The sequence below is a fragment of the Crotalus tigris genome, unplaced genomic scaffold, assembly GCF_016545835.1.
Source record: "Crotalus tigris isolate CLP2741 ecotype Arizona unplaced genomic scaffold, ASM1654583v1 scf7180000018837.239925, whole genome shotgun sequence".
Classification (NCBI taxonomy): Eukaryota; Metazoa; Chordata; class Lepidosauria; order Squamata; family Viperidae; genus Crotalus; species Crotalus tigris.
Window position 1 is genome coordinate 209447 of NW_024097226.1, and position 26525 is coordinate 235971.

Genomic DNA, 26525 nt, shown 5'->3' on the forward strand with positions numbered 1-26525 from the left:
GAAGGGCAGCTGCCCTCACGCAAGATGGCGCCCGAAGCGCCGCCTCCACGACGTCTCGCGAGGCTTCGCGGGATCCGGACGTGGAAGAGGCCGGCGGCTTCGGCGATGGAGTACATCACGACGCCCAAGGTGAGGCGGGAGGGGGAGGGCGAGATTTGCCCCCCCCCGCGGCCCCCCGACCTGCGCTGCGGTCTCTGAGCATGTGCAGAGCGCCTGCCCGCTTTCCCGAGCGCTCCCCGCGGGCGGCCTTCCCACGTGCTCAGCGGGGCTGCGGAGCCTGAGGGAGGGCGGTTCCCACGTGAGGCTGACCCGCGACACGCGTCGAGCTCGCCCCACACGTGTCGCAACCCCGAGGAAGGGGTTGTGTGAATGCAGCAACGGGAGCGGGGTTTGCCGACTGGCTTACTTATTAGATCAGTTTATATAGAGTTGCCCTTCTTGCAGTGCTGAAGCCACAGGGTTGTTGGGGAGGAAAAGGAGGAGCCGCCTTGAGATATTCATAAAGATATTATGTATTGATATATTTATTTTTATTGATGGTACAAATCCAGCCATCCATATATATGTATGTATATGTATGTGTGTATGCATGTATGTACAGTATATATGTGTGTGTATATATGTGTGTGTATATGTGTATACATATATATGTATGTGTGTATGCATGTATGTATATACGAGTGTATATACGTGTATACATATGATTTCTTTTTTCATACATATAGTTTTGCACAGGTATAAATAAATATTGCATATATATTTGTATATAGTATACATTTATGATATTTGTATAAAATGTTATGTTTATATATGAATATATATGTTTATGCAATTATGCATTTACAAAACATATGTATTTATAGGCGATACAGTACTGTATATACTTATGGAAAAGGTTAAGAACAGAATAATAATTATAATAAGGTATTTTGTCATTTTTTATTATGATTCAAGCCAACCAAAGTAAAAACAAGGGCCGGATTGTAGTGCTGGCCTGGCATCCGAGACCCCCATATCCCAGGGCTGGAGCTGGCAATGCCAGCACAGCAGAGAAAACACACATTGCTTCGAAAGGCAGGACCACCAGCTTGAGTTGGATGGGGGTTGAGTTGGATGGGGATGATGGGTACGCCAGTCCAGCATCTCCAGAGGGCACCCAGTTGGAGAAGGGCTCTGTTAATGTCGCTGTTTTCAGGGCCGGTTGCTTCCAAGCTGGTGGGAGAAGGAAGGGGATCCCTTTCCCAAGCCTCTGTTTTCACAACCCTCTGAAACATACACTTGTCTCAGTAGTTTTGTGGACCCATGTGCTCTGGTGCCAGCCCTTTAATGGAACAAATTGGTTCTGCTAATGGGCGGTAAGTGTGTGGTGCTAAAAGAGCCACCCGAAGCAGAATGGGGAGCTGGATCTTGGACCCTAGGATAAAGGATACATTTCACATCGCAGGACCAAGGGTCCTCTGAACATGTGTAGAGTACATTTTCTTAGGTTACATCTGGCTTTACTGCTGAAAGGAGGTGCCAAGCCAGATACAAGCATGGCTTCTCCACAATTGTGATTCCATTCCTTTTTGTCCCAAAACCCAAGATTGGGCTAGAGTAGAGTAGTAGGGTAGGGTAGGGTGTAGAGTAGAGTAGAGTAGAGTAGAGTAGAGTAGAGTAGAGTAGAGTAGAGTAGAATGCTGGAAGGGACCTTGGAGGTCTTCTAGTCCAGCCCCCTGCTCAAGCAGGAGAACCTACACCATCTCAGACAGGTGAATGTCTAGTCTCTTCTTAAAGATCTCCAGTGATGAAGCACCCACAACTTCTGAAGACGAAGCTGTTCCACTGGTTGATTGTCCTCACTGTCAGGAAGTTTCTCCTTAATTCCAGGTTGCTTCTCTCTTCGTTCAGTTTCCAACCATTCTATACAAGTACTTTCAACTTGTCTCCCATTTAAACTCAGAAATACTTAATTTCCTAGTTGTAGCTTGGCTTTATCTCCCAGCAACCTTTTGGCATCTACCCTTCTTCTCATGACTTTATTTTACAATCTTACTGTTTTTATTGTTACTGTATTTTATGCTGTGTTACATGTTTTGATCTGCAGTTACAAGAAATAGGTAGTCCTTGACTTACAGCCATCCGTTTAGCAATTGTTCAAAATTACAACAGCACTGGAAAAAAGTGACTGACAACCACGCTTAACAAAGGTCACAGCCTCTCCATGGTCATGGGATCAAAATTCGGGCGCTAGGCAACCGGGATATATTGATGATGGTTGCAGAATCCTGGGATCCTGAGAACTTCATTTGCAAGCTGCCTCCCAGCAGAGTCAATGGGGGAAGCTGGATTTGCTTAACAACTGCTTGATTCACTTAACAACTGCAGTGGTTTATTTAAAAATTACTGCTTCTGGAACTACAAATGCTGGAATGGTCCATGGGTCTCCTGCTTGATCAAGGGGTTGGACTAGAACAGGGCATTTCAACCTTTTCACCCATTGTACCACTTTTAGGATATGGCAACATCTGAGTACCACCAGTCGCCTAAGCAAGGAAAAAAGTGTTGAAGTACAGGTAGACCTCGACTTACAACAGTTCGCTTAGTGACTGTTCGAAGTTACAATGGCACTGAAAAAAGTGCCCCCCCAGCCACAGCCAAGCAAGACACCTGCCTGCCCACCCGGCAGTGCTCTTCCTCCTGTCCGAGGTTTTCATTGTTCTGAGCATTTCTGTTGAGGATTGGCAGCAGGGGTGGGGTGGGGGGGTGTTTGGTTTTTATTCCCCCCCGTCTGCTGGGTGGTTGCAGCAGGTTTTGGTCACTTCCCATGACTCTCGGACACTGTGACCGTCATAAATATGAATCAGTTGCCAAGCGTCTGAATGTAAATCACAAGACCCTGGAGATGCTGCAACATTCCAGCTGATTGGCGCTTCTTCTGGGCTCAGCAGAAGCACCAGGATCAGTGCTGCTTTCCAGCTGATTGGCGCTTCTTCTGGGCTCAGCAGAAGCACCAGGATCAGTGCTGCTTTCCAGCTGATTGGCGCTTCTTCTGGGCTCAGCAGAAGCACCAGGATCAGTGCTGCTTTCCAGCTGATTGGTGCTTCTTCAGGGCTCAGCAAAAGCATCAGGATCAGCACCGAGCTCCAGCTGGAGCCTGGCGCTGATCCTGGCGCTTCTGCTGAGCCCTGACAGCCCTGCAGCTCCAGCCGTCTCTCGCTCAGGCTTGTGCGGTGCTGCCACCGGTTCAGCTCATTCCCCTCCCCCACTACCACTTTTCTGGGATGGTCGTGTACCACCTGCAAGGTGCCAATGTACCACAGGTTGAAACGCCCTGGACTAGATGACCTCCAAGGTCCTTTCCGACTCTGTTTTTCTGTTTTATTATGATTTACTTAACAGCTTCAGTGCTTCTTTTAACAATGGTGGGAAAAACGGTTGTAAAATTGGGCACGATTGGCTTGGCAACTGCCTTGTTTATCAATGGAAATTCAAATCACTGTTGTACCTGTACTTGTCCCCATCTCCACCAAGCTTTTGCTCTTCTCTGCACAAGGTGGAGCTTTTTGTATCTGTAGCTTCAGGGTGTGGTGTTTTTTTTTCCCTCAGTTCAAACAGCCAGGAAATAAGCATTAGAATGTGCAGGATCCTTAGAGAGCTTTGGAAGCACGTGCAGAGTGCATCCTTTGGGCTCTAATTAGAACCACGGTATTAAAATTCCTTTGCAAACCTCTTGGCTTGCCTGCTATATTTGTCTCTCCGTGTTTTATTCTCTGAAAGAAAGATTATTGTTACCCATCCAGATTATTGCTCTGAGCAGCTGGCCAAGCCAGTAGCCCAGTGAGTGTTTCTAGTAATAAAATTGTTCCCATTAAATGTGCTGCTGGGAAGTTGGATCACTCCTAGAAAAGTCTCTGCTGAAGTTTCCAAACTGCTTAAAAGGGTTGGGAAGAGTACAGAGAAGAGCAACAAAGATGATTAGGGGACTGGAGGCTAAAACATATAAGGAACGATTGCTGGAATTGCATATGTGTAGTTTAATGAAGAGAAGGACGAGGGGGGACATGATAGCAGTGCTCCAGTATCTCAGGGGCTGCCCCAAAGAAGAGGGAGTCAAGCTATTCTCCAAAGCACCTGAAGGCAGGACAAGAAACAATGGAGGGAAACTAATTCAGGAGAGAAGCAATCTAAAACTAAGGAGAACAGTGAGAACAATTAACCAGTGGAACAACCTGCCTCCAGAAGCTCATGCTTCAACACTGGAAGTTTTAAGAAGAGACTGGACAGCCATTTGTCCGAAATGGTATAGGGTTTCCTGCCTGAGCAGGGGATTGGACTAGATGACCTCCAAGGTCCCTTCCAACTTTATTATTATTATTATTATTATTATTATTATTATTATTATTATTAGAAACAACATTAATTATATTCTTTTCTTTAATCAAAGCAGTCAATTTAGCCATCTCTGCTAACTCCCATCAATTTTGGAGCCATTTGTCCATTGTGGAAATCTAACTATCTTTCCAGCATTGAAAGCTTACCTACCCCCAGACCCATTTCCTTCAATTATTGCTTCCCCCCACCTCATTTTCCTAAAGTGAGAAAATGGAAAGAGCCCAGTATTTCTAATCCCATCCAATTTCTTTCCTGTTGGAAAAAAGGAAGTTGTAGGAAAGCCAGTAAGTTATTTCCCTTTTTTGTGTGTGTGTGTAAGAACAGTGTCCGGAAATGTAGAGGTCTGCATTTGTGTTGCCTCTCCCATTACACGGAGATAAATCTTGTGACGCTTCTGAAAAATGCCAAAGGGGGGAGGAAGGGCAGTGTGGGAAGATGGCTTGTAAATGACCTGGAATAAAAGACAAATGCATATTTTAAATTTAGAGGCAGAAAACCTGTGTTAGGAGTTGGGTTACAACAGCTGGCCTCTGTCTCTCAGCTAGTGCCTAGGTCTTTTTTTCCCCTTCAACTGAAAAAAGTTACAGGGCAGTTCTTGCAAGTAAGATCCTGACACAGCTTGGTGGTCAGTTTTCAGGGACCCTGGCTAGTGGGAGATAAAGATTGCAGAAAGGGCTCCAGGAATCTGTAGGAGCTGTGATGTTGCATTGTAGTCAGATTTTGGTTCAAAGGTAACTCATTACTCAACAGCAAAAATACTGGACTGGTGGGATTTATAATCTCAGTGATTGCTTAAATCCCATTTTCTTGCCAGAGCTGGCTCTGCTGAGGCTAAATTGCTCAGTGCTGTAGTTTGGCCAGGTCTCCTCTTGAAAGAGGCCACGTTGAAAGTTTTTGCACTCGTGCTGAAGCTTTAGGGCAGAGGGTCCCAACTTTTGGGGCACCAGGGACCGCTTACTTGGAGAGACGTTTTTCCACGGACCGGAGGGAGCGTGGTTTTGTGTGCTGCCTGCATCCCATGGATGGGGCTTTGCTTGTTTGTGTGGACCGGTTGCTGGCATGCTGCAGCCCAGTACCAGTCCACGGACCGGAGGTTGGGAACCCCTGCTTTAGGGGCGTTTGGTGGCACTGAGAGTAATCGGAAGAAGGACCTTTGCTAAAATCAAATGAAATGTCAAAACAGGAATGATTGACTGGATTGGGATTAAGGGCTCCGTCTGGCTTAGACACCAAAGCTAGTTGCAAATCCTCAGTCTACAACCATAATTGAGCCTGGAATTACCATCATAACTCATCGTGGTTATTCACCAGACCCAAATGTACGACAGTTTTTGTGACAGTCATTAAGCAAACACCATAGTAATTAAGCACATCCGTTATACTGTTATTCTGTCATGGGGTGCTAAATGTGGAATGCGGCGTCAATCTGGTATATGGGATATCCAGTCCAAACAGTATGAAGGGCCTAATATGATAGAAGGTTTTGCATCTCAGAGAGAGAAAGAGTGAGAATTAATTGCACGAGAAATATTGGGTGATTGAAGAGTGATTCCAATGAACTAGGACAGGGGTAGGCGACCTTGGCTCTTTTATGACTAGTGGACTTCAACTTCCTGCTGGCTCAGGAATTCTGGGAGTTGAAGTCCATGAGTCATAAAAGAGCCAAGGTCGCCTACCCCTGAACTAGGAGATTATTCCACCTGCTTTATCGCTCATAGGAGCTGCTTTAATTGAGTTTTTATACAGGTGGTGCTCAGGTTACGCTCGTAACAGAGCCTGACCATTAACGGTGATAAGTTGTGTCTGTTGTAAAAAGGGACACCCACGTGAAGGACCCTATTTTATGACCCTTTTTTGCAACGGTCGTTAAGTAAATACAATGGTTGTAAAGTGACCACCACGGTTAAGTGACCGTCATTAAACAAACCAGTTGTTTGCTATGGCCCGCTTTTTGCCGAAAACAGGAAGCAAATTCAGGGATTTGGCAAACCGTCCTAAAACAGGGTCTTGTGACTTTGGGACAGTGCACATGGCCATAAATGCAGGCCGGTTGCTGAGCACCCGAAATGCAGTCGCGTGGCTGCAGAGGAGAGGGGGGCTGCCTGGTCTTTGTCATAAGTATCCCCCAGGTAGGTCTGTCAGAAATTTGAACAGTCTCTAAATGACTCAGTCATAAGTCAAGGACTACCTATAATTAGTGGTGGGATTCAGCCAGTTCGCACGACTTCAACAGAACCGGTAACTAATGTTTTGTTGCCCAGGCCCAGAATGGACTTCGGGAAGTGACATCCACACAGAGAACCGGTTGTTCACTTATTTGAAATCCCCCACTGTGGTGGCGAACCTATGGCACGGGTGCCAGAGGCGGCACTCAGAGCCCTCTCTGTGGGCACGCGCACCGTTGCCCCAGTCCTAGGCCTTCAGCTGGGTTTTATAAAACCTTTTCGCTTTAGGCCTCCGCCGCCATGTGCAAAAAAAAAGATTCAATCAATCAATTTCAACTTCTCGCAGGGAAAAAAAAGATCTCGCAAAGTTGGAATCGATTGATTGAACTTTTTAGTCCCACCCAGTCTGCCGTTACCACTGCAGCCACGCCCCCCATTGGCCACACCCAGCCAATGGGCCACACCCACCCAGCACCGGACGATGCATAAGTGGGTTTTGGGTTGCAGTTTGGGCACTCGGTCTCTAAAAGGTTCGCCATCACTGGCCTAGAACCATGTTAGAACTCTATAGAGCAGTTTCTGAAATATCGGATGATAGCTTTATTATTTCTCCATTTGCCTTCCGAAGTAAGTTTGGAACGTGCATCCAGTGGTCCAGGGCATGTCCATGCTTCTGTACAGGGTCCTCTGTTCCATCCGCCGTGAAGTGCTTAGCATCTAGGGTGAGTTTTTTTTAGTTCCTTCACTTCCTGCTTACCTGGTCAAGGTTTGGGCTCCACTACCTATCCCAACAGCTTCCTGTTATTTCTTATTTGGTCATGCTCACCTGTTGAATTCCCTGTTCCTACAAGGAATGGTTAGAAGACCTAAGTGCAGGTAGTCCTTGACTTACAACAATTCATTTAGGGACTGTATGATTGTTTTCATACTTCGGGCATCCCCACGGTCCCTGTGATCAAAATTCAGCTGCTTGGCAAGTGACTCATATTTATGACAGTTGCAGTGTTCTGGGGTCACGGGATCCCCTTTTTACCATCAGGGGGGAAGCCAGGTTAACAATCCTGTAACTAACTTAAACAGCTGGAGTGATTCACTTAACAATTGCGATAAGTCGTTAAACGGGGCAAAATTCACTTTACGATTGTCTTGGGCTCAGTTGTGGTCGTAGGTTGAGGACTCCCTTTGTGTTTAGTTTGCAGAAGAGAAGGTTGGGAGGAGATACGAGGGTCTTCTTCAACTATCTGGAGGGCTGTCACGTTCAGATGCGTTTCTGACTCACCCCAGAGAGTTGGAGTTGGATGGAACTTCAAGGATGTAGATACAGATTTGACACGAGGGAGAACCTCTTGACAGAGCAAGAGCTGTCAATCAGTGGAATGGACAGCTTTAAGACTTGTGGACTTCAGCTCCCAGAATGCCCCAGCCAGCTCCCATTTTGGGAGTTGACGTCCACAAGTCTTAAATGTCTATGGAGATCCTCCGCCATCCAGGTCATGGCTGTCCCAAAGGTGCTTTTTCACGAGGCAGGTGGACTTCCTTGTTTTTCTTTGAAGACCTTTCACTTCCAAGAAGCTTCTTCAGCCCAGAGGTCATGAAAAAGCCCCTTTGGGACACAAGTCTTAAAGTTTGGAGATCCCTGGTATAGAACAACCCATTGGTTTTTTTCCCTTCACTGGAGAATTTCCCCCTTCACTGGAGATTGATTGATTGAAGCTTCTAGGACTAGACGTGAAATATTTTCCAAGAAGAAAAAAAAACCCACAAGAAAGTCCAGTTGCCTTTTGGAATAATCAAGACCTGGAGGGTTGAGAATCTCCATAGACAAGGTCCCTTAGACCAGGGGGGGGGTCTCCAGCCCCCAGGCTGCAGCCCCAAACTGGTCCACCCAAGCGATGGGCGACTGCTCTCACACATGCAGCTCCACTTGCATCAGCACAAACGGAGCTGCATGTGCTTGCCTGCTGTGTGGGCAGAACCATCCCCTCTCTTTCTCCCCCCACATTGGTTTGCAAGGCCAGAAAGGTTGGGCGCCCCTGCCTTAGACTTTAGGATTCTTGAATCTATGCTCGCTGGTGCAGGGTTGGGAATCCTGTGTCCCTCCAGATCTGGCTGGACTACAGTTCCCAATCCCAACCCCTTTTGCCCCAGGTGGCTGAGTTGCTAAGAGTTTGGTTTCATCACCGTCTGGAGAACTTCCATTTTCTCATAACTGAGTTGCTGGCGGCTTCTCAAGCACCATCAGCAAAAGCCCGGTACCTACAAAGTGGATTATGAAGATGAGCACTGTGGATTAAGGAGATAGGATATATTTGATTGGATGCTTAGGTGCAGAAATGTATTTCCGGAGCCAAAAGGGACAACCTCCGTGTTGTCTCATAAGTACTCGTTCTGGATTTTATGCCTCCAGCTTTTCTGATTGAAATCATTTTAACTGAGGCAAAACAAGGGGCCTTATAATTATTTTCCCCTTGACAGAAAGTCATTATTCTTACAAACCTCACCCTCTTCTTGGCCCCTGATTCTCATCCAGGCAGGCAGAGCTCCTTGTTCTCAAGTTGGCTGAATAGATGAACCGTATACATCAGTGGTTCTCAACCTGTGGGTCGGGACCCCATTTGGGGTCGAATGACGATTTCACGGGGGTCGCCAAACAAGGCTGTCCGCCATTTTTTTCCCCTTTTCTTTGGCCATGCCCCTGGCACTCAGTGATGTATAAGTGGTTGGGGGTCACCACAACATGGGGAACTGTATTATGGGGTCGCGGTATTAGAAAGGTTGAGAACCACTGGTATACATGAAGCCTAATTCACAATTATAAAAGCTTCCTTTCTTAAGTCACCGAGAAATGATTTTTCTTTATGATGGACAACCCAGTGTGTGAAGATTATACAACTTTGACCTGACTGGCATCCCATCGTAGCACGACGAGGCACTGGGCTTAATTAGTGGAAGGATGCCTTTTTCCATCTCTTCAGTAATTACTCACTGCCTTGCTGGTGCAAAGAGGGAGAGCTGAACAGTGGTGCGAATGCTTTCCATGCTCGGTGACTGATCTGGTGCGTTCTGCCTTTTTTTAGACATGTTCTAATTGCTTTGTTCCTGTCTGGTTTCTTTCTTTTTCCCCCCCTCCTCTCTGCCCCACAGGTAGAAAATGTCAAGTTGCTAGATCGATATACCAACAAGAAAGCAGCAAATGGGACGCTGTATTTGACGGCTACTCATCTGATCTACGTGGACACCTCAACTGAAGTTCGAAAAGAGACATGGGTAATAGCAATTTTCCAGACCACTGAGAACCAAACGGTTCTTGTCTTGCGAAAGCTAAGCTCATTTCCACTTTTTTTATTAGAGTAGTCTTTTACCTATGGCTGGCCATTAGGCAACAGTTAAATTGCTAAGTTACAACAGACCCACCCCAAAAGAAAGAGAACTTATGACTCAAGTTCTCAAGTTCTTACAGGTGTCCCTTCTGGCAGTCTCATGAACACAGCACTGGGCCCACATTTAGAGCTGGGGTCATGTGATCGTTATTTACAAGGCTTTTGCTGAAAACTGGTGTTTACTTCTGGTTTTTGCAAAAATGCCCCATAGCAAACAGTGGGTTCCCTTAACAATTGTGGTGTTTGCTATATGACCACGATGTTCCCTTAGCGATCAATGCCAAAAATCTTATAAAATCAGGTCTGGTGATGTGCTGATTGCCACAGCTTATGGCCGTAATGGGCAGGCTTCATTTTAGCTGTAAGTCGAGAACTAGCTGTGATGGACTTAATCTAAACAGTCTGGTTCAGGGGTCTTCAAACCTGGTCCTTTTATGACTTGTGGACTTCAACTCCCAGAATTCCCTCAGCCAGCATGCCTGGCTGAGGAATTCTGGAAGTTGAAGTCCACAAGTCATAAAAGGACCAAGTCTGAAGACCCCTGGTCCGGTTAGTCCCTAACTAGCTGCCTGCTAGATGCTGAAGACTGCAAGCATTAACCAGGTTATAGATGGCTGTGTTTGGTGAACGGCTCGTAAGCAACATTTGAACATGAGATTCTTGATGGATCAGAGCCACCAAAGTCAACAGTCAACAGGCTACGAAGACCCTGAAAATCTATAGCTCGGTTTTCAGCACATTGTGTTTGGAAATATATTCTGTAGAGCAGTGATTCTCAACCTGTGGTCTTCGGACCCTGGGGGGGGGGGAAACGATGTCACAGGGGGTCCGCAAAGGCTTGAAGAAATTTTTTTTTTTAAATTTTTATTTTTAAACCAACAAAGCAAAACAATACATAACACACATACACACACAGTATATACTCCTCCCCCTTTTTTTTAACAGCAATTTTGTAACGGTAATCTTCTATTATTTGTATTTCCCCCCCCCCCTTATTCTTCTTTAGAATATTTGTCCTTGTTGCCCTGTTGTTTCTTATTTGCATTTTTGGCTTGAAGAAATATTATGATTTAAATCCTAAGTCTTGGAGGTCCGTGGCCATGGTCTGTGGCCACAAAAGGTATTTAAAGGGGCTCCCTAGTGAAGAAAAAGTTGAGAACCACTGCTGTAGAGCTGTTATTAAATGTTTGAACATGCGTATCACATTTATTTTTAGAAATGGCTATCAGTTAAGACTATCAGCGTCAGCCCTTTGAGGCAAACCAAACTGAGAAACCAAAATTATGAATGCTAATACTATTTTTATTGTAAGGTTAGATTAACTGACTCTTGCAAGTCTGAATCCACGCCCTTCCCTTATCTTTGGGAGGACTAAGGAAGTCAAGGCCATGGTTTTCCCAGTTGCAATGTATGGCTGTGAAAGTTGGACCATCAGAAAGGCCGAGCGCCAAAGAATGGAGGCCTTTGAACTACGGTGCTGGCCTAAAGATGCCATCGGCAAAGAGGTCATTGTTCGGTCTTCATTTTCATCCCTGCATGAACACTGCTTTGCTGAGGTCATTTAGTGGAAAGCAAAACGTAAAAGTAGTCAAAACAAGGCCTCCTCCCCACTCCCTGAGAGAATCTGCACTCTCGGCTGGCTGCAAGTTCTCCATTCTTAGCCTTCTACCGCCGAGAAAATCAACTTCTCTAAAATGCCCATAACAGTAAAAAAAAAAAAAAAAGCCTGCATGACATAAGCCTAAGACTGAAAACCAGGCTTGTCAGATGCTATATTTTTCCTATCCTGCTCTATGGAGTAGAGAGTTGGTCTCTGACAGAAGGCCACCTGAAGAGGCTAGAAGCATCTGAAATGTGGATTGACAGGCGGCTGTTAGGTATAAACTGGGCTGACAAGATCAGAAATGAGGAGGGGATAAGCCGCCTGGGAAAGCCAAGGGAAATCATCAAAACAATTAAAAAACAAAAATTAGAATATTTTGGACATGTGATGCGACACCCAGAAAAATACGGCATGCTCCATTTAATCCTCCAGGGAAAGATGGAAGGCAAACGAGGTCCAGGCAGAAGAAGAACATCGTGGCTTCAAAATCTAAGGGACTGGTTTGGACAAAACTCAGCAGCACTTTTTCGTGCAGGTGCTGATAAAAACAGGATCGCCAACGTCTGATAATGGGTATGGCACAAGAAGAAGAAGAAGCCTCATTCAACACATTATCCTAGATTGCACTCAGGCTTAAAAACGGAGCCATTTTAACGTACAGTGCAGTGCAGTGTTTGTGGGATACGGCAGCTTGAGCAGTAGGAATTCGCCTAGGAGAGAAATCCAAGGGGCAGCCACTTTCACGCCCATCAAATGCATCGTTTCAGAGTCGCAAAACGCAAGTTAGTGTTGCCTCTTAACAACCATTCACCTAGGGACCGTTCAAAGTTACAAAGGCACCGGAAGAAGTGACTTATGACCGTTTTTCACACTTACGACCATTGCAGCATCCCCATGGTCACGTGGTCAAAATTCGGATGCTTGGTAACTGGCTCATATTTATGACCATCGCAGCATCCCTGGGTGTCACGTGATCCCCTTTTGCGACCTGAGAAGCTAAGTCAGTGGGGAAGCAAGACTCACTTAGCAGCCGTGTTGTTAACCCTAAAGAACTGCGGTGAATCACTTGACTGTGGCAAGCGAAGTTGTAAAATGGGGCCAAATTCACTTAACAACTGCCTTGCTTAGCCACAAAAATTTGGGGCTTAATTGTGGTCATAGGTTTAGGACCGCCCATGTTGGCTTTTGCTATTTTAGCCATGGGAAGGTACATGATTGACCCACACCCACACACTGTTTACTTTTTGTCAAGGCTGGAAGACCAGCCTTAATGTGCGACAGACGTTGCTTCTCAACTTGCAAATCAGTCCGGGGAGAGAAGAGCTGTGGAGTGCAAACTTTGAAGATGTAAGGAAGCAGACTGTGGGAACCAAGGTCAATTGCCAGGAGTCTGGCCGGATCTAGAAATGCTTTCTCACAACAATGTCTTGCAACTTGATTGGGCAGCATGACCTGACACAGAAAGAGGAGGAGGAAATCAATGTTTTTAGTCCAGTCTCTTCTTAAAAACTTCCAGTGTTGGAGCATTCACTGTTTCTGGAGGCAGTGTGTTCCACTGGTTAATTGTTCTGACTGTCAGGAAGTTTCTCCTTAGATCTAGGTTGCTTCTCTCCTTGGTTAGTTTCCATCCGTTGCTTCTTGTCCTGCCTTCAGGCGCTTTGGAGAACAGCTTGACTCCCTCTTCTTTGGGGCAGCCCCTGAGATATTGGAACACTGCTATCATGTCCCCCCTCGTCCTTCTCTTCATTAAACTAGACATGCCCAATTCCAGCAACCGTTCCTTGTATGTTTTAGCCTCCAGTCCCCGAAATGGTATAGGGTTTCCTGCCTGAGCAGGGGGTTGATGACCTCCAAGGTCCCTTCCAACTTTTTACTACTACTACTACTACTACTACTACTACTACTACTACTACTACTACTATAGTGACCTGGGTGGGGTCTGGTCAGAGCCGGTTTTATTTTCATATGTGCCAATATGGCGTACTCAGTAAAGTGTTGCATTTCGAGTCTGAAACGTCTCAGAGGCAGCAGTGGGATTCAGCCGGTTCGCACCACTAGAATGGACTTCCGGAAGCGGCATCCACACAGAGAACTGGTGGTTCCCCTATTTGAATCCCACCGCTGCTCAGAGGTTTGCTTGGTTGGGTTCGCTAGTCGGAACTTGTTCTCTTGTTTTCTCCAGATCCTCCACCACCACATAGCTATCGTGGAGAAGCTACCGCTGAATGCCTCCGGATGCCAGTTGCAAATTCGTTGCAAGAACTTCCGCGTAGCTCGCTTTCTGATGGTACAAGAACGAGACTGTCACGAAGTCTATAGCTCCTTGCTGAAACTCTCGCAACCAGGTGTGTGTGGCGCACAGTTCCGTTTGTTGCCTGTTCCGGGGCTGTTACGTGGTAGCGGCCTGTTCTCCCTGACTTTTAAATGCCTCTTTCCCTGGGGAGCAGAGCTTTTCCCAGGCTGTGCTGAAAGGGGTTAGGCCAGTGATGGAGACACGGGTGCCAGAGGCGGCACTCGGAGCCCTTTCTGGGGGCACGCGCACCGTTGCCCCAGTCCTAGGCCTTCAGCTGGATTTTATAAAACCTTTTCGCCATGTGCAAAAAAAAAAAAAAAGGTTCAATCAGTCAATTTCAACTTCTCGCGGGAAAAAAAAGATCTTGCAAAGTTGGAATTGATTGATTGAACTTTTTAGTCCCATCTAATCTGCCATTACCACCACAGCCATGCCCACCCAATGGGCCACACCCAGCCAATGGGCCACACCCACCTGGCACCCGACGATGCATAAGTGGGTTTTGGGTTGCAGTTTGGGCACTCGGTCTCTAAAAGGTTTGCCATCACTGGGTTAGGCCCAGTTGCTCTGGTTTTTTATTCTAGCCAGATGTTAGCAGGATTCAAGCATTCTTTGTGCTGGATGCTGGGACATTGAAGCGCTAGGGAGGAAAACTAGGCACAGGAGTAGGTGGAAGAGAAAAAGCCCTTTTATTATTTTATTAATATTTTATTTTATTATTAAAAGTTATGGTTAAGGCTAGTCTAGTCTAGTCTAGAGAAAAGAAGGACTAGGAGTGACATGATAGCAGTATTCCAGTATTTGAGGGGCTGCCACAAAGAAGAGGGGGTCAAATTATTTTCCAAAGCACCAGAGGGCAGGGCAAGAAACAATGGAAACTAATCAAGGAGAGAAGCAACCTAGAACTAAGAAATTGGAAAGACTTTCCTTCAGAAGTTGTGGGTGGCCCATCACTGGAGGCTTTTAAGAAGAGACTGGACAGCCACTTGTCTGAAATAGTATAGGGTCTCTTACTTGGGCATGGGGTTGGACTAGAAACGTTCAAGGTCCCTTCTGTTAGTTCTAAGCAACAGTATCTTTAAACAACGGTGTATAGACATTTTTATTGGAAAAAAAAAACTAATAACAAAATGGCTGCTTGTAGTTTTATCTGCCAGAGCTGAAAGGGTTCTTGCGAATTGTCTTGGGGCTTATTAACTTTCTAGGTTTATTTTTAAATCTGCAGGATATGTTAGATGCAAATTCAATAAAACAGAATAGAAATTAAAGGAAGAACTTATTTGTAATATCGTTGTATGCAGGGGCGGTGGTTAAGGTTTGGTCTCAGAGGCCCAAATGGCTGATTTTTGCCTTTCAAAATTGCTTTTGTGCTTTAGTGAAACCCGAAGAACTTTACGCCTTCTCTTACAATCCCAAAACCCCTGAAGGCAGCCGAGAGACGGGCTGGAAGTCGATAGATGTCAAAGCCGATTACCTGCGGATGGGCGTTGAGAGCAGCTCCTGGGAAATCAGCAACGTCAACAAGGATTACGAGGTGAGCTGGCATCTGCTTTGGGTCTGCTATCTAGGCAGGTAGATAGCAGACCCAGATTCTGCAGGTAGTCCTCGACTTACGGACCACAACTGAGAACAGAACTTGTTACCAAGAGATGCGGTCATTGAGTCACACCCCATTTTACCGTTTCTTAAAAGTGAATTGTGCAAACATTAAGCAAGTCCAAGATTTTGCTTGCCAGTTTCGACAACCCCTGCGAAAGTTGCCGACGGCGTTCACGCGACCCATTTGGGGATGCTTCAACCAGCTGTCGTAAATTCATTCCGGTTGCCAAGCACCCAAATTGCAGTCACGTGACTGTGGCAACGCTAGGAAGGCTGTAACTGCGACAGTTGTAAGTCACTTTTTCAGCACTTTGGTTGTTAAACAAATGGTCGTTAAGTCAAGGATGACCTATAGCGCAGCTCTGCTCAACTGCAAATCCGTAAGAAACGGTTTTGCAAGTGAAGTGACCATTAGGAAATAACTGAAGATAGTTTCATCCATCTCTTTGTCCTAGATTTGCAGTACCTATTCCCGGGAACTGGTCGTGCCTAAAGCCGCTGCTAGGGCGATGGTCTTGGGAAGCGCGAAGTTCCGAAGCCGAGGTCGGATACCTGTGCTTTCCTACTTCTACAAAGAGAATAACGTTAGTCATGCTGTTTTTTGTTTTCTATGGGCTTGCTCTTTTTGTCCCCAGCTTACAACAGTGAAAGTCACATTGTTTAACAGGGTAAGACGAGATGAGATGAGATAGGATAGGGAAGGGTAGGGTAGGGTAGGGTAGGGTAAGGTAAGATAGGATAGGATAGGATAGGATAAGAAGATAAGATAAGACAAGACATGATAAGATAAGACAAGATATGACAAGATGACGAGGTAAGATAAGATATAAGATAAGATAAGCTTTATTGTCCTTTTTTCTGTGAACACACTGGCACACATTAAAAAATGAAATTCTGATGCCCATACACATACAGTACATGCACATAGATATACAAATGGTATAAATACACACACACAAAGCCCCTTCCTAGAAGGTAACAAAGAAACCAATCATGGAGAGGATGTGTAGCTTCCCAGACAATCCTGCGGATCCTATTCAAGCATTGCTTCTATGCTTTCCAAAAAATGTTGCCATCAAAACTGCAGGGGACTACTCCGTGCAATTGCCAGGAGTCAAAAAATGGTTTAAAGACACCAAAAAGGGGGGGGGGGAGGTCTCATTAAAGCAGCCGTTTCATTTTCTCTATTGTTAAAGCAGCTGCAACACGCTAAAACAGCCATGTTCTAGGGCAGGGGTGTCAAACTCAATTTCATTGAGGGCCGCATCAGCATTGCAGTTGCCCTCGGGGGGCGGCCTACTGGGTGGTTGTGGATGGAGTGGGTGTGGCCTACTGGGTGGGTGTGGCCAGCTCTACATCGTTCGTGTCAAGGGTGCCTGGGCAGGAGTGGGACAGATCTGAGGGTCTCTGCCAGGAGGGGGTGGGACTGGGGCAAGCACCAAGGCATGGTCCATTTCTTCATTCCTCACAAAGGGTGACACCTCCCCAGCATGCACCAAGGGGGCGGGGCTGATGTGGCAGGGGCTGGTTCCTCACTGTTTCCAGACGGCCTTGTGGAGCTAAGTCTGAATGCATTTCAGCATGGATGGCCAGCACAAAATTGTACATTGGCTCCCGGACGGCCTGAGCCAGGGCCAAGGCAGCGGGGGGCGTTCCCTCACTGTTCCCAGGATGGCTTCACGGGTCACATGAAACCACTTTGCGGGCCGCATCCGCCCCCCGGGGCCTTGTGTTTGACATGTCTGTTCTAGAGGGCCTTTTCTGAATCAAGCATGAAGTTTTGCTAAAATCAAATGAAATGTCAAAACAGGAATGATTGACTGGATTGGGATTAAGGGCTCCGTCTGGCTTAGGCACCTGCATGTGTTAAAAAACGCCAGCAGCCCTTGGAAGATACCGTGTCAGGCTGTGTCTCCTTTAATGCATGCAAGTATTTGGAATCCAGCTGTGGCCAGTGTTCTGTATGGCCACTGGATTTTGGAGAGGGCAATTAATTGACTGCTCAAATTTTCTGCTGATTGCAGCAACTCCCTGCGTTGGATCTTAGGGGAATATGTGCCATCAAGTTCAATTTTGTGAAGATCTAGATGGCAACTTTCCATTTAGAGCAGCCTAAAAGGCGTCCTGTGTTTTTTTTTTCAATCCTCAAAATGAGTTACGCAAGGCAGTCTTCAACTAATTACATCTCATCTCTGCTAATCTCATCTTTTTGAACCTGAGGGAAATAGCTCGGAGTAGATAATTTCTTTTATTACTTGGCTGATTGAGGGGCTGGGTTTTATTGTGGAATAAACTGCTGAGCTGTTGAGTTATCAGCTTCGTTGTTTCTGTCGTGCTCTCCCCTCAAGGCTGGGCAAACTGACTTTGCGAATGGATTTAAAATTCTGGGGGAAATTTCCCTTTAGCATTCTTTGGTTCGCTTGCATTCCTTTCTCAGCATTTTGGCCACATTGATGGGAAATACATGCAAGGTGATGAAGCAGCAAAAGAAGGAGAAAGCAAAATGATCACGCCTCTTCGGAAAAGACAGAACCTGTATGTAGAATTTTATTTGAAGCCTCCCATGATGGGTTGGGAGATACAGGTAGTCCTTGACAAGTTGGGACAAGAATTTCCGTTACTAAGCAAGGCTGTTACCCAATTTTACAGTCGTTTTTGCCACCGTTGAGCGAGTCCCAACGGCTGTTGAGCGAATCACACGGTCCTTAAGCTGATCCGTCTCCCTCCGCCCTTGTCTTTCCTTGTCGAGAGCGAACCAAGAAGGCAGCAAATGGTGATCACAGCACCTTGGAACAATGCAGTCGTCGCAAATCCACATTGGCTGCCCAGAGCCCAAGTTTTGGGGATGCTGCAATGGTTGTGTGAAAAATGGCCATGTCACTTTTTTCACTGCCGTTGTAACTTTGAATGTTCACTAAAACAAATGGCTGTAAGTCAAAGACTGCTCGTGATTCAATCCAAGGAGTATTATAATAATAATAATAAAGTTGGAAGTGACCTTGGAGGTTATCAAGCCCAACCCCCTGCTCAGGCAGGAAACCCTATACCATTTTGGACAAATGGCTGTCTGGTCTCTTAAAAACGTCCAGTGTTGGAGCATTCACCGCTTCTGGAGGCAGGTTGTTCCACTGGCTAATTGTTCTAACTGTCAGGAAATTTCTCCATAGTTCTAGGTTGCTTCTCTCTTTGGTTAGTTTCCATCCATTTCTTCTTGTCCTGCCTTTAGGCACTTTGGAGAATAGCTTGACTCCCTCTTCTTTGGGGCAGCCCCTGAGATATTGGAATACTGCTATCATGTCCCCCCTCGTCCTTCTCTTCATTAAACTAGACATACCCAATTCCAGCAACCGTTCTTTATATGTTTTAGCCTCCAGTCCCCCAATCATCTTTGTTGCTCTTCTCTGCACTCTTTTTAGAGTCTCAACATCTTTTTTACATCATGGTGACCAAAACTGGATGCCGGATTCCAAGGGTGGCCTTTCGAAGGCATTGTAAAGTGATCTTGATTCTATCCCTCTCTTAATGCAGCCCAGTACTGTGTTGGCCTTTTTGGCAGCTGCAGCACACTGCTGGCTCATATTTAAGTGATTGTCTATTAGGACTTCGAGATCCCTCTCACAATTACTACTATTGAGCAAGGTACCCCCTATACTATACCTGTATATTTGGTTTTTCTTGCCTAAATGTAGAACCTTCCTTCTTTCACTATTGAATTTCATTTTGTTAGATAGCGTCCAGTGTTCAAGTCTGTCCAGATCTTCCTGTATCCTAAGCCTGTCTTCTGGAGTGTTGGCTATTCCTGCCAGCTTCGTGTCGTCTGCAGATTTGAGGAGTTCCCCATCTATCCCCTCGTCCAAATCGTTGATGAAGATGTTGAAGAGCACTGGGCCCAGAACAGAATCCTGGGGCACCCCACTACACACTTCCCTCCATGTAGATGTGGTTCCATTGAGGACCACACGCTGAGTATGGCCGGTCAGCCAGCCACGGATCCATCTGGTGGGGATGCTGTCTAACCCAGTGGTTCTTAACCTGGGCGATATTGCCCCCCAGGGGGTGATTTCGTTTTTCAGGGGGGCGATGGAATGAAAAGGGGCGACGCGGGGGCGAAGGAACAAAAAGGGCGATATGGGGGCAATGGAGCAAGATATTTTGGGGACACTTTTAGAGACTTTTTCGTACAGTGAATCGCTGTATATCTGTCATACAAAAACATCAGATTGCTCACTATTAGTGGATTGAATTGTGTTTTCAAATGTTCCTCTAGCTAGCTTCAGTACAGAACACCGTACATATGTGAAGATGCATCGCTTATCTTCATGCGCATTGCGGTTTGTTTTTATGCCCTTTTTATATTTCTTTTTGCATCTTAAATTTCACTTGTAATTCAATCATTAAATGTTACTGTTTTTCTTTTCAGGCATTTCACTTTCTTGCAATTGAATTTTGTTTTCAGTGGTCATTACATTTAAGTGTCTTGAATAAATAAGATAATAATGAAATACATGTATCACGAAGTTTGGGAATAAAGTGACAGGTGGCACCAAAATTTTTCACACAGTTGAGATATGAGAAAAAGACTGGAAATAAATTATTTGCATCGATATGTCCAGATGACAATTTTAAAGAAAACAAAAAAAGTGTTTGCATAAATTGAAGAATTATTTCTTATGTTGTGATTGAGAGGGGGGTGATGACAACTTCCTCATTGGCTCAAGGGGGCAATTTGTTCAAAAAGGTTAAGAACCACTGGTCTAACCCACATTTTTCTATCTTATCAAGTAGTAGGTTGTGATCTACTTTGTCAAATGCCTTACTGAAGTCCAAGTAAATTATATCCACAGTAGTAAATTATATCCACAGTATTCAAACTATATAACCTCTCTTTCCAAATTGCACTACTTTATCCCAAAGGTGTTTCCGATATTCACGCAGGCCCATGTAAACGCCTCTCGGGGACCTTGCAAGAGTTGCATCCAAGTTGAAAAGGAAGAGCAGGGACATCAGGGCCTGATTCTGAATGTCTCACCTGTTACATTCCATACCTCCTTTGTATTGCAGGCCGCCATCTGCAGGTGCAGCCAGCCTTTGTCTGGATTTAGCACTCGTTGCCTGGAAGACGAACAGCTGCTGCAGGCGATTCGGGAAGCCAATGCTGGGAGTCGGTTCATGTACGTGGTAGACACGAGGCCAAAGGTACTTCTTCCCTGAAACCTCAGAGGTCAGCTTAATTTACAGCAGGGGTGTCCAAGCTTTAAGATTTGTGGACTTCGACTCCCAGAATTTGCCGGCCCGCATGGATGCTAGGGAATTCTGGGAGTTGAAGTCCACAGGTATTAAAGATGCCAAGGTTGGACAGCCCTGATTTACAACTTTGATGCTGAGTTTGGCTCGGTCCATAGGACACCATCCTTAAAAGGGTGGAAGAGACATTTTTAAGTTCAGTTAATTTGTTTTGTCAATCTGGTGCTTTCACTGCTCTTCTGAATAGTTGGTGCTCAGTCCAAAATGCGATCATGGTTAGGTGGCTGATCCGAAAGTCATAGCTCTGCCATAACTGGCATCCTGGCTGGGAATTCTGAAAATCACTAACCTAACCATTCCAGAGGGTGCTAGATTTGGAAAAGTTGCCATAAAGTTTGCTTTGGGTTTGTCTGTTTTATTTTTCTTCATTAGCTGCCTTTTCAGGATGTGGGGAAAACAGAGTAAATTTGTGCAGTACCTTAAGCAAGGCTTAACATTTAAACATGGTGAAGGACTCGTACAGCAAGTGTACGGCAGGGAACATATGAACAATTAGTGGACAATCATTTAAATATGAGTCAGCAGTGTGCTGCAGCTGCCAAAAAAGCCAACACAGTGCTAGGTTACATTAACAGAGGGATAGAATCAAGATCACATGAAGTGTTAATACCACTTTACAAGGCCTTGGTAAGGCCACACTTGGAATACTGCATCCAGTTTTGGTCACCATGTTTTTAAAAAAAGATGTTGAGAGGTTAAAGTGTACAATGAATGTTTGTGGGAACTGTTTAGATTAGACAGTCACTTGTCTGAAATGGTATTAGTTCTCCTGCTTGAGCAGGGGGCTGGACTAGAAGATCTCCAAGGTCCCTTCCAGCTCTAAGTCTAGTCTAGTCTAGTCTAGTCTAGTGTCAAGAAGTAATGGTTGGAAGATCATTAAAGAGAGATCCAATCTAGAACTAAGGAGAACTTTCCTAACAATCTGAACAGTTAACCAACGGAATGGCTTTTGCCTTCAGAAATTATGGGTACTCCATGACTGGAGGTTTTCAAGAAGAGATTGGACAGCATTTGTGTGGAATAATATAGGGTCTCCTGCTCAAACGGGGTTGGATTAGAAGACTTCCAATGTGACTCCTTCCCCCTTATTTATAGCAGGATCCCCTCCAGAGATCCCTACAGTTCCAACTTCCCTGGATTTTAGGAGAGATTTAAGCTTGTTCTTTGAACAGGCCCCGGAGACAGATGCGCAATGAAGTTTTCCCTCTTGCAATGCGGTGCTCTGTTTGAATTGAGTTTGATTACCGTCTGTGGCATAAGAGTAGTAATTATTTCTTTTGGTAGTTTCATATGTATGCATCTTTTTTATCCTCGGCTGACAGAAGAGACTAGGGAAGCCAGCTCTAATAAATACGATTGGAGCAGCAAATCTGCCCAGTAATAAGTAAAATGTCACTGGATTTTCCTAGTTGAACGCCATGGCCAACCGAGCTGCTGGGAAGGGCTACGAGAATGTGGATAATTACGAATGCATCCGTTTTAAATTCATCGGCATTGAAAACATCCACGTGATGAGGAGCAGCCTGCAGAAACTCCTGGAAGGTAGGATGTGCTTTGTAGTTCCCTGCTTACACAGACCTGGATGGAACTTCTGAATGGGAGACCTTAAGCAGACTAAGGCCCTGACTGTGTCCTTGGCTTGTTCAGTTTACCTGAGTTCTTAGCAGGCATTGTGCTTTGCAGCGATAAACCACCCAGAAGGAAGATGTTATTTTTTTATTGGGAATGTAAATACAGCATGGTGTGCATTGACTGAACCACTTCGGTGTGACAGTGATGCAGTAATGCATTATAAATGGTCACCATGATGTAAAAAAGATGTTGAGACTCTAGAAAGAGTACAGAGAAGAGCAACAAAGATGATTAGGGGACTGGAGGCTAAAGCATATAAGGAAAGGCTGCTGGAATTGGGTATGTCTTGGAAACTTCTCCCTTTCCCCTCAGCATGGCTGACTCAGGAAGTCTGGGAGTTGAAGTCCACCAGTCATAAAAGAGCCAAGGTGGACTACCCCTGGCCTAGGCATAGGGATTCAGATAGAGATAGATTAGGGGTAGGCAACCTTGGCTCTTTTATGACTCGTGGACTTCAACTCCCAGAATTCCTCAGCCAGCATGGCTCAGCTTGGAAACCTCTCCCTTTCTCCTCAGCATGGCTGGCTCAGGAATTCTGGGAGTTGAAGTCCACGAGTCATAAAAGAGCCAAGGTGGCCTACCCCTGGCCAAGGGGAATGTTGGGATCTCCATTGTCAGCCTGGCGCTTTGCTGGGCTCCTGCTATCAAAGGGGAAGGAAGGAGGGGGGCATTTGGGGCAATCCACACCTGTGTATCTAATATGGGAAATGGGGAGGGGGACGGGACAACGGAAGAAGGCCAGATCACCAGACCGGCTTGTACCAGGATCTTCAAGGATGTTTGCCCTGAGAATGGAAGGTTACCAGTTTCGCTCCTCTGAGTTTCTCCAAATATCTCACCGGCGTTGCCTTGGCTGGCCAGGGGACCGGCCGTGGAGGGAGGGATTGGGAATTGGAAAGAATAGCTTTGCATTTTGCGTGGGAACTACCAAACTTTTGCTGCAATCAATTTCTTTCAGTAAAAGTTCCTTGGCTTCCGCTCAATGGGAGTCACGAGTCTCACTTTCCTGAGAGAGCAAACCAGGGCAGGTCTGACCGGGAACCTTTGTGTGGACGCAGAAGTTGTGACTTTATTGGGAGGGCTCTTCGTTGTTACCTGGGCTTTCTCTTACCGAAACCATGGTTCCTCTTTTTCAGTGTGTGAAGCAAAGTCTCCTTCGATGAGCGACTTCCTCACAGGACTGGAGAACTCCGGCTGGTTGCGACACATTAAAGCCGTGATGGATGCAGGAGTCTTCCTGGCTAAAGTAAAAGAACATTTTGCATAATTCCTGGGACATTTTGCATGCTCACCAGCGTGCAGCCTTTCTTTTTGGGGGGGGGGGGAGGTAAAGTGAGAGCTTGGAAGAAAATGTGGAAAAAAGAGCGGTGAGCAGTTTCAGATTTCTCCAGCTTTGTGTACAGAGATGGCTTCAGCTGCACACAGGAGGCAAAGTATTTGTCATCAACGTCAATTTGAAATACTTTTTGGGTTAGGAGGTGTTAGGAGGTCTGTAACATCCTGGAGGCAAGATAAGTGAAGAAAAAAATCTCTGTTTTTTGGGATGTTAAAATCTGGAGGCTAAACAGTATGACGAACAGTTGAGGGAGCTAGGCGTGTCTAGCTTATCGACGAGAAGGATTAGGGGTGACAGGAAAGCTGTCTTCCAGTATCTTAAGACAGGGGTCCCCAACCTGCAGGCCACGGAACAGGCTGGCCAGGGCAGGCACGTGTGTGTGCGCGCTCACTCCCACTCGCGCTAGCGCTGCTGCAAAAACAGCGCCATATGGCAAAAACAGGGTGGTGCTAGCGCCCACGCAACTAAAGTGGACAGTGCTAATGAGTGTCGCGGGCACTAGCACTGCCTTGTTTGTGTGCACACACGAGTGTGCATAAAATGCTTCCCTATCCCTCCCGTCCAACAGAGAAGGTTTGGAGACTTCTGCCTTAAGAGGCTGTCGCAGAGAAGAGAGGATTGGTTTATTCTTCAAAGCACAGGACAAGAAGTAATGGGTGGAAGCTTTTTAAAGAGAGCCTTGAAGTGAGCAGAAATTTCCTGACAGTGAGAAAGATTAATTAGTGGAAGAGCTCGCCTCCCAAGGGTTGTCGGTGCTCCTTCACTAGAAGTTTTCAAGAAAAGATTAGACCACAAGTCGACCTTTGAGCCTTCTCCTGCGGCTCCCAGCCTTTTCTGCCATTTGCAGAGACAGACAGAGAGGCACTTGCACTTCCCTGCTCTCTCTCTCTCTCTCTCTCTCTCTGTGTGTGTGTGTGTGGAGAGAGAGAGAAAAGAGAAAGAGAGGAAAGAGGGAAGGAGGGAGAGAGAGAAAGGGGGGAAGCGCAAGTGCATCTCTCTCTCTCTCTCATACACACACATACACACACACACACACACACACACACACACACTGAGTGGGGGAAGAGGACTGGCAGACCAAGGGCAGAAAGAGAGAGAGGGAGGGAGAGAGAGAGAGAGAGACCCTTTTGACATCTAAACTGAAGATAACACTGCATATATCCTTTTTTACTTTTATTTTTTTAACACACAAACACACACATACACACACACACATATACCTATAATAAAGATAAAAAAGGATATATGCAGTGTTATCTTCATTTTGGATGTCAAAAGGGTTTTGCGGCTCCCAGTGTTTTGTTTTCGGTGGGAAACAAATCCAAGTGGCTCTTTGAGTGTTTTGGGTTGCCTACCCCTGGACTAGACATTCATTTGTCCGGGATGATATAAGCACTCCTTGACCACTAGAAGAGGAGTAGAAGACCTCCAAGGTCCCTTCCAGCCCTATGACTCTATGATTCTAACTTTGTCTTAAGGGCTCTTTCCAAGAAAGAGAGGACCCTGGATCCTAAAGGGGGTATTTCTGCTTCTATCCCTCCTTTGCTGCTCCTACAGTTTTGCTCTTCGTTCTTTTTTATCCTGCCTGTTGATACTGCAAAGCCTCGCACCTGATAGCAGTTTTGCACCATTGCTTCTTTTTTTTTAAAACAAAATCTTAAGCGCCTGTCTCCCTGTCCTCCGTCCAGGCAGTCAGAGACGAAGGGGCCAGTGTGGTGGTGCACTGCTCGGACGGCTGGGATCGTACCGCCCAGGTCTGCTCTTTGGCTTGTCTCCTTCTAGATCCCTTTTATCGGACGTTGAAAGGATTCATGGTAAGCAGAAGATCTTTCGCTTGGATCGGCTTTATAAGTGTTTCACACCCTGGTGCAGCTCTACGGCCCTATGCCTGCATACAGGCAGTTCTCGCTTAGCGACGGTCTAAAACAGTGGTTCTCAACCTGTGGGTCGGGACCCCATTTGGGGTCGAACGACCATTTCACGGGGGTCGCCAAACAACGCAGTCTGCCATTTTTCCCCCCTTTTCCTTAGCTGTGCTACTCCCTTTTATTCTATTGGCTTTTGAAAGCCAATAGAATAGACTCTCTTGAATAGAGTCTAATTCTATTGGCTTTCAAAAGCCAATAGGAATTGTCCAGGCTGTCTCTGCCTGCTGAGCCCGCCAAAAGTCCCATTCTGCAAACGGTGCTGCACCAGTTGAGTAGTCCTCGACTTACGACCGGTTGAGTAGTCCTCGACTTACGACCGGTTGGGGGTCGCGGCATTAAAAAGGTTGAGAACCACTGGTCTAAAAGTATGATGAAAAGGAACTTCAAGCTTCGCATTTACGACATTTGCAGGGCTCTAACGCAAATGAAAACTGAAGCCAGATCATGAACACGGTCCCTCTTTCCCTTAGCAACCGTTTCATTTAACTTCCACGTTGCCGGACCCAGTTTTAGTCGCTAAATGAGGACAGCCTGTACATGCGTAAAGGTACATTTGTGTAACGTGGATGCATGTGTTAGTGCGTAAATATATAGTACATGTACACTTAGTCCTCGACTTGCAGCCACAGCAGAGCGCAGCGTTTCTACTGCTAAGCGAGACATTTGTTAAATGAGTTTTGCCCCATTTCATGACATTTCTTGCCACAGTTGCTGAGTGCATCACTGCAGAAGTTGCAAAAGGGGATCGTCTCACCCCGGGAACACTGCAAACCGTCATAAATGCGAGCCGGTTGCCTAGCCTCCAAATTTTGATCACGTGACCCTGGGGATGCTGCAAGGGTCACAAGTGTGAAAAACGGTCTTCAGCCACTTTTTTCAGGGCTGTTGTAACTTTGAACGGTCACTAAATG

The 26525-nt window shown here is 46.0% G+C and overlaps 1 protein-coding gene across 2 annotated transcripts; it reads left to right on the forward strand.

Moving 5' to 3' along the window:
- On the forward strand, nt 1-26305 carry LOC120314128 (myotubularin-related protein 8-like). Of its 2 annotated transcripts, XM_039356904.1 has the most exons (10): nt 1-129; nt 9684-9806; nt 13705-13867; nt 15192-15349; nt 15870-15998; nt 20476-20610; nt 22128-22260; nt 23487-23596; nt 25375-25500; nt 26026-26305. In XM_039356904.1, the coding sequence occupies exons 1-10, from the start codon at nt 25-27 to the stop codon at nt 26047-26049; spliced, it is 1206 nt and encodes a 401-aa protein (XP_039212838.1). In that variant the 5' UTR covers nt 1-24; the 3' UTR covers nt 26050-26305. The 2 variants fall into 2 exon arrangements, with proteins under 2 accessions (XP_039212838.1, XP_039212837.1); XM_039356903.1 differs by lacking the exon at nt 26026-26305 and having other exon boundaries at nt 25375-25614.
- The last annotated feature ends 220 nt before the right edge of the window (nt 26306-26525 follow it).